General features: G+C 35.9%; 1 protein-coding gene across 1 annotated transcript in view; it reads left to right on the top strand.

Moving 5' to 3' along the window:
* The window catches only part of LOC106463178, a 39,088-nt gene extending 32,359 nt beyond the window's left edge, over window positions 1–6,729 (top strand). Inside the window, exon 3 of the mRNA XM_022390617.1 lies at window positions 4,456–6,729. Coding sequence (XP_022246325.1) covers window positions 4,456–6,546 — 2,091 coding nt within the window. The 3' untranslated portion in view covers window positions 6,547–6,729. The remainder of the gene's footprint in view (window positions 1–4,455) is intronic.
* The last annotated feature ends 1,242 nt before the right edge of the window (window positions 6,730–7,971 follow it).

Consider the following 7,971-nt stretch of genomic DNA (forward strand, 5'->3'; position numbering starts at 1 on the left):
GAGTAGCCCAAGAGTTGGCGGTGGGAGGTGATGACTAGCTGCCTTCCCTCTAGTCTTACACTGCTAAATTAGGGACGGCTAGCGCAGATAGCCCTCGTGTAGCTTTGCGCGAAATTCAAATACAAACAAACTTATATAAAATTTACATGTTATTTACAATTACTTCCACGGTAAACGCTATAAGTTATATTGTACAATTACAGATGATTTACCTTTCATTTTAAAATAGGCAGTATGTTTTTTGTTGTTGTTGTTGTCCTTTTATGGTATGATTTATTTGATACGCCGTAAACTTTATAGGTGGTTAATCATTGTGTGGTACTATGCAAAGAAGATTTTTTCAACGATAAATAACTAACTAAACACTTCATTTGCTCATTTTTCTAAACATTTGACACCCAAAGTGAACTGCTCCTGATGTTTAATATTTTGCTTTTGATGTTTAGGGAGCGATTCCAGAATCACCGGACTGTCCCAGACTAATCACTAACAAAAACAAAAAAAAAAAAACATTTAATGGGTTCAGTTAGATCACTATGTAAAAATTTTTGGCTTGCTCACACCTTTTCGAATGAACCTTTACAAACATACATGCATTTACTACCACTGAAAAGTGAACATCACACAAGATACTTAAGTAACCAATAGCTACGACACAGCCTATATAGAGAATGACTTCATTTACACAATATAAATATAAAATAAATAATTATTATAAATTTTGAATGCAAGCAATCCGTAAACATACATTTTAAGACTTAAAGGTTTATCCGAGTTTTACATTTATCTGTGTTTAGAATTGGGTCTTCACCTTAATATGATTTCATTTACAATTGTGTTAAGCACTACTACTCACCGTTTCACATCTAAAAATTATTGGGTTTTACTGTATAACTTACGGTAATAGTTAACACATGTGAATGTCGTAAGCTCACGACATGGCACTATAAAAATGAGTGTAACCTTTATTCTCCTGAAGAAGAATAGTGAACTATTCGAAACCGCTCGAGCTTTGATTTTCGTTTTAAAACCATTACAACTTTTGTATGTGATTAAATTTAGCCAAAAGAAAACTAAATCAGCATCGATTCTTTTTGATGTATGGTTTATTACCATAACGTTCGCTCAAAGTAATTGTTTCTTGTTTACTATTTATACAGTAATATTATAACTGGGACAAAGATCACACAATTTCTGGTCACTAAGCAAACATAATTAACAATGGTAACGACAGCGTCAGAAAAAGAAAAGAAAAAAAGGCTTCCATGTTTATTCATTACTAATTCTTAAGCTTTTCTGTATACGACAGCACATCGGGAGGAGGGGGGGGGTCTATTTAGAACTTTCTGAAAGTTTCGACCGAAGCAAATGAGACGTATCCGGTTTAACTTGTTAATGAAGCGAGCTTATGATCTTTATCAATACTCCTGATGTTAAAAAAGGAATTTAAAATTCTCACTTGCTGCGTAACAACATCCCTAATAATAACACATAGTTTTAACGGCACAATCAGTTATACTTTACAGAATGAGTGATCGCTTTCAACATTTCCTGTAATCTCAGTTGTCGATACAATTCAGTGGAGACATAGAATACTAAGTATGAAATTGTGAAAGTTAGATAAGCACGTGCACTCGAGGAGAGCAGACAGAGTAGCCAGCCGTCTTTCACTTGAGAATATTAGCCGTATGTATGTTTGTTTGTTTTTGAATTTCGCGCAAAGCTACACGAGGGCTATCTGCGCTAATCGTCCCTAATTTAGCAGTGTAAGACTAGAGGGAAGGCAGCTAGTCATCACCACCCACCGCCAACTCTTGGGCTACACTTTTACCAACGAATAGTGGGACTGACCATCACATTATAACGCCCCCACGGCTGAAAGGGCGATCATGTTTGGTGTGACGGGGATTCGAACCCGCGACCCTCAGATTGCAAGTCGAGTGCCGTAACCACCTGACCTTGCCGGGCCAGCCGTATGTATCCTCCGTGTCTTCACATTTAATAATAGCAACATATTTCACATAACTTATATTATTATCCCTCCTTTTTCTCTCGTTCGTCAAAATATGAGTTTTGGGGCATGGTTTGTGATAATTATATTTTAATTTGAGTCTGCTAATAAGTTATTTTTACCAATTAATTTAAAATGAGATGAGGTTCATTTTAATTGAACCAAATAAAATCAATTTATAACTGTCACTAAGCATAATATACAATGATAGATTCTTTTTTTTTAATATTTTGTCGAAGGTAGATTCAAATAATGAATACAGCTGGCGCAAACTTATAGAAATCCTTCAAAAATAGGCTACAGATTATCATAGCTCGTGAACACTGTCAGAAGCGATTTAGCACATTAAGGTATATAATTTATGTATGCATAAACCGCTGGCGGTCAGTGAACCGATGTGATTCCGACATTGAAGGATGTGTCAGTCTTCGCCCTCCTTCCTTCGTAGTCGGTGAAAAGTTCATTCTCTTCATTAATGTGGATAGGTCTGATGAGGCGGGTCCTTAATTCTTGTTTAGAAATGGACGATGCTATAAATATGTCATGCGTATCTTACATAACTGGTTTCGTCTAGTTACAATATATCATTGTCTATTTTTCCTTAACATCTTGCAAGTATTTACTGTGATTTTTCCGAAAAAGTTTTTCACTTATCAACGTACATTCTTGTTTTAATTTGTCTTTTTAACTCTTGTTACACAAACTATTTCTCAGTAAATTGTTTGTTTATCAAATAATAGACAACAAATATGTGCCATCGTCAGTGATTTTGTTAGTCTTTATTTAAAACATTTGCACACAACTATTTTCATTTTGACGGTCTTCTTCATCTTACAAGTTGGTAGCCTATCTGAGCTAAAATGGAAATTATTAAATATATAAACTGAGTGTTAAGCTGCACTTTATTAGAACGATGCTCCAGTTCCTGTGCTTCTTTTGGAATAGCTTTTTTCTTCGTCGCTCATGCTCAGTCTGATCTTACACCATAAATACTGTCTTTCTACAGATCCATTATTGTACGTAAACGTCAGTTTCCAAGACTTAGTTTAAAAAAGCAAACCAAAGTCAGAAAAAAATTTACCTCTTAAAAATTATTCTTTACTTTGGCTATCCATTAGTTAATATAGCTATACGAATATCCTTTCTCGGAGAGAACTGTCTCTCTCCATTTAGACATCATCCACTCACTGTTCAATAGTAAGAATTTGACAAAACCACATATATAGATGTTAAACATGTCGCCCTGCGCCACTATATTAGCAGTTGGAAATCGTCCTTGTAAATGAACCATCTGTAGCATGAAATTTGTTTCAAATTCTACACCTAAAATGGATGGAAATCTCCGTTTCAGAATAATATGGTGATATGTATACACCAAAATTGAAAGAAAGAAGAAAAATCAAACACATTCATTCATGTAATGCCTTGAATTTAATGTCTGTAGCAACACTTTGCTTCCCCTAAAGGGAGCCGAAGGCCGCCTAGAGGGGTCACTTGTTTTAACCACTCGCACCACTATACATTAGTGTGTTGTGAGTAGACGCTAAAATGACGTCACATAAGGGACACTTATCATTGCAATTTGTAATGTCATGACGTCAGAAAAACATGAACATGCCATGAATCATGAGAAATATTATGCACTCTGTATGCTACAACACAGCACGACATATGAACTTCAAAAGCAAGAAATAAAAATATTTGTTACTCTTAATTTTGGTTTTATTTACTGTTAAAAGATAACACTTTCGGGGACCCTGCAGAAGTGCATATAGTAATTTACTTTGATTTTCTTCACAGTCTCGAGATGTTAATGTAGTATTATGGCTTGCACTTATAGATTTAGATGAGATTGTGAAAAATATACATAAGTAGCCCTGCCTTTCCATATGGCATTAAGTAAATATTAGTGTTCAAAATCCTTACAAAATTTTTTGATATGTTGGGACATAAAAAAAATTTATGAAACTACACTATACCAATTTAATCCAGTTCACAACGTTAGTTGTCAAGCAATTTACCAATATAAATATGATCACTACTTTAACTGTCGTAACCCTGCCGACCTGAAGAACGCTATTATTGGGAGAAACGCCTCGTCACAATTTTCTGTCACTTAGAAAGTTCTTATTAATAATACTTTTACGTAAACGTAACACGTTTAACCTCTAATGGTTATTTATAATAAATATGGAATGATGATCCATGCATTCGGTTGACTGCGATTATTCTTCTAAAAATGTAACTTATTATTCATTTAATTTCAAAGATGCAGAACCCATTGTAACGTTATTAACGTGAAATAATCTGAATTTATAGATAATCGATTTATCTATGGGAAATGCTCTTCATTTCCTTATGCTATATTGTAATAATTTGCTCAAGTTTATATGACCAAAAAGGTGATTATTTACTGTAATTACCTTTTTTTTTTCTTTTTTCAGCTGGCAACTGCTCAAGAAAATTCATTGTGGGCCAATGGAAAGCCAGAGTCAATGCCAAAGCTTGTCACGCTTGATGTTGTTTGTGGAAAAGACCATATGTCAGTCCATTTGGAATTCAGTGCGCCTTTTTATGGACACGTGTTTTCTAAAGGTCATTATGGACACGATAACTGTGTGTATGTGAAACCTCATTCAGGTCTAACGTACGTAGATTTTAACATATATTATGCTAATTGTGGAACTAAGCCAGATCTGAATGGAAAATTTTACGAAAACACCATCATCATCCAGTATGGGACGGACATCATAGAAGCATGGGATGAAGCCAAAAGACTACGATGCGAGTGGTATGATTCTTATGAAAAGGAGGCTAAGAAAGGGTTGCTCAAGATAGCCGAACTGGAAGTTGTAGAACTGGACTTTCAAGGAGATAACGTCGACTGTTGGATGGAAATTCAAGAAGGGAAAGGCCCGTGGTCTAACCAAGTTTCCGGCATCATACCAATAGGTAGTCCACTGACTATGGTCATCGCAATCAATGACTATGAAGGTCAGTTCGACATGAGAGTCAAGTCCTGCTATGCACATGACAGTATCAAGCCACCAGTTGCTTTAACAGATGAGTATGGGTGTGTCCTAAGACCTAAAATGTTAACCCCATTTCGTAAAGTTCGTGATTATAATGGACGTGCAACAGTGATATCTTATTCACATTTTAATGCATTTAAGTTCCCTGATACAGTTGCAGTGTACATTGAATGCTCAGTAGAAATATGTCGACATGGATGTCCTGACAGTTGTCAGAAGCTACCTTATCTTCCTTTGCCTTCTCACCTCAAACAGGCAACTAGCCTTCCTGATGAGGAATATGTACCATTGGAACAAAATATAGATAATGGTTATCATTCATCTGGAAATCCTCTAGACTCTTCCTACCCATTACCCAGGGATCCTCAAACCAAACCAGGACATCCAAATCCTGCAATATATTCTAACAACAAAGTACCCCTAAAACCAAATGTTGAAGAGCATGATCTACTCAAAAAGCCAAATGATAAAGAGCACAATTTACCGAGTAAACCTACTTATGAAGAAAAACATATAAATCAGCAACTGAGTTATGAAGCAGTCGAACTACAAGATTATAAAGATCACCATTTAGCTCAGAAACCGAATTACGAAACATACTACATACCTCAAGAATCAAACTATCAACAAAATCTTCCACCTCAAAAAACAATTCACACACAAGGCAATGCAGAAGTATATCATCAGGAAAAGTATTCTGGATCTCCAAATATCCCCAAAGATGAAAGTGGTGATTATGAGCCCATAGCAGAACCGGTTCCACAGCTTAAACCTATAAAATCTGGTCCTCAGTTGTCATTAGTTACACAACAAGGCTCTCCAGGTTATTATAACAGAGAAAAAGAAGTTCCCATATACCATGAATCTAGACCAAATTCCCAGTATGTACAGTCATCTCATGAGAACATTGGTTATGGTAATCAAAACAGACCACATGCTCAATCCTCTGCCTACAGGCCTCAAAGGATTCCACTGAAATCTCCCGTGGATCGTCCACCTTATCCTTATCCAGTCCCTCAGTTTCAACATCCCAGACAGCCCACTAATGGTGGAATGATGATGATGGGTCAGTTTGCTGATCGAGCAGATACAATTGATTCCACTGGATTTTCTGTGCAGGATTTTCAGTTTCCTCATGGGCCTCGTTCACTTCGTACTAGACGTGAAACTTCAGATGGTGAAGTTCTTGGAGTTCAGCAGATTTATCGTGCTTTGGCGTCGGTGGACTTAGCGTTTGAACCTAACGCGACTAGAGACAGTGCAGTTGTCTTTTCAGGCAGACGCGAAGAAATTGTCTATGGCGTATGCTTGCCACTGCCAGGGTTCATAGCTGGATTAAGTCTCCTATTGTTATTGACCGTCTGTTCGTTATGCATCACGGGGTATCTCTGGTATCACTGGCGACTCCAGGAAATGAAAAAAGACACTAAAACGAGTCTCACGGCGAAAATTTTCAACGGAAGGCTGTTTTATTATTATAGGAACCGCAAAGCTCATTACTAATTTACAGTAGTTAAAAAAGTAATTTAATCTTGACTATGATAATACGAAAAGGAATTTGAGAATGTTAAGGGCTCAGTTTATTTATTATAGCAAAATGTAGATAGTTACTTATTTATAAGCACGAGTTTTTACACACATACACATTATATATACGAATTAGTTATAAGCTCTCCATATAATCAATAGGACTTGACTTTATTTCTCAATCGCAAATTATTATATTAACAGTCTGAAATTGGTCATCTTTGAATGTGGAAAAATATATAATAATTAAAAATAACTAACGTGTATATTAATCCGTTAAGTAAAACTTAATTTTATTTCCAAGTATTTTAAGTATTCAAAGGGCTAAGGAAATCCGAGTTAAATGTTGTTTAAAACACACAAGGCTATTTCCTTTGCGAGTTTTATTATAGCAAGATGAAAGAAATATAATGATAAATTTAATATTCCCACTGAAAAAGCCCCCCCAGTGCAACAGTGGATATGTCTGCGGATTTACAACGCTAGAATCCGGGTTTCGATACCAGTGGTGGGCAGAGCACATATAACCCGTTGTGTTGCTTTGTGCTTAACTTCAAACAAATAAAGCACAGAATTAGCGTTGCGTGAAAAAGAAATCTACAAAAATACTTTAACTGATGTCGTTGAAATAATTCTGTATAACAAGAGCAACCAGAGAGAGATTGCATACCCTCGCCCCGCCGCCCCTTTTCGAGATTGCATGCGTATATATTGGATAACGTCAAATTTTACCTTCGAAAACTCAGAAAATCCTTCTCAGATCCAGAACGATCAACAATCCATATCAATTTTTGTAGTGTAGAGTCTCAACCTTAATGTGTCCATAAAATTTGATACAAATCCGATCACAGAGTTATTAACCCAAAACTGCGAAAATGCCGTATCTCTCCATTACAAAAAATGCTTCAAAGTGATCCAGACCAAATTTGGGGAAAACTGTCCCATACTGACTTCCCATCTTTTGTAAAATATTCGTATACACCGGTCTATTAGTCTATCGCGGAAACACAGACATACACACGTGCCCGATTACAATACCCTGACCCCCTCTGGGGACGAGAGTAATAACACATCAAAAACAACAAAATTACTCCCTCTGAAGAAAAACTGTGTATGTCAAATTTCTGACAACGAAAAACTCCCAAGAACATATTAAGCAATATATACATGTAAAGAGAACAGAAAGAATATAAGATATAGAACCACCATGGGTACAGACTACTGTTTATTCAATGTGTACAGGATGATTGGTTAGTGTTAATGCAAGTGCTCTATGATGAGTGAATCTTTTAATATGTTAAATTGATGTATTTGTAGTAACTATTTTTTATTATATGTTTACGTTTGGATATAATCAATAAAAGACTAAAATACAAAACTGGTATTGTGTTTTTACACTAT

Source organism: Limulus polyphemus, unplaced genomic scaffold, assembly GCF_000517525.1.
Source record: "Limulus polyphemus unplaced genomic scaffold, Limulus_polyphemus-2.1.2 Scaffold1342, whole genome shotgun sequence".
Lineage (NCBI taxonomy): Eukaryota > Metazoa > Arthropoda > Merostomata > Xiphosura > Limulidae > Limulus > Limulus polyphemus.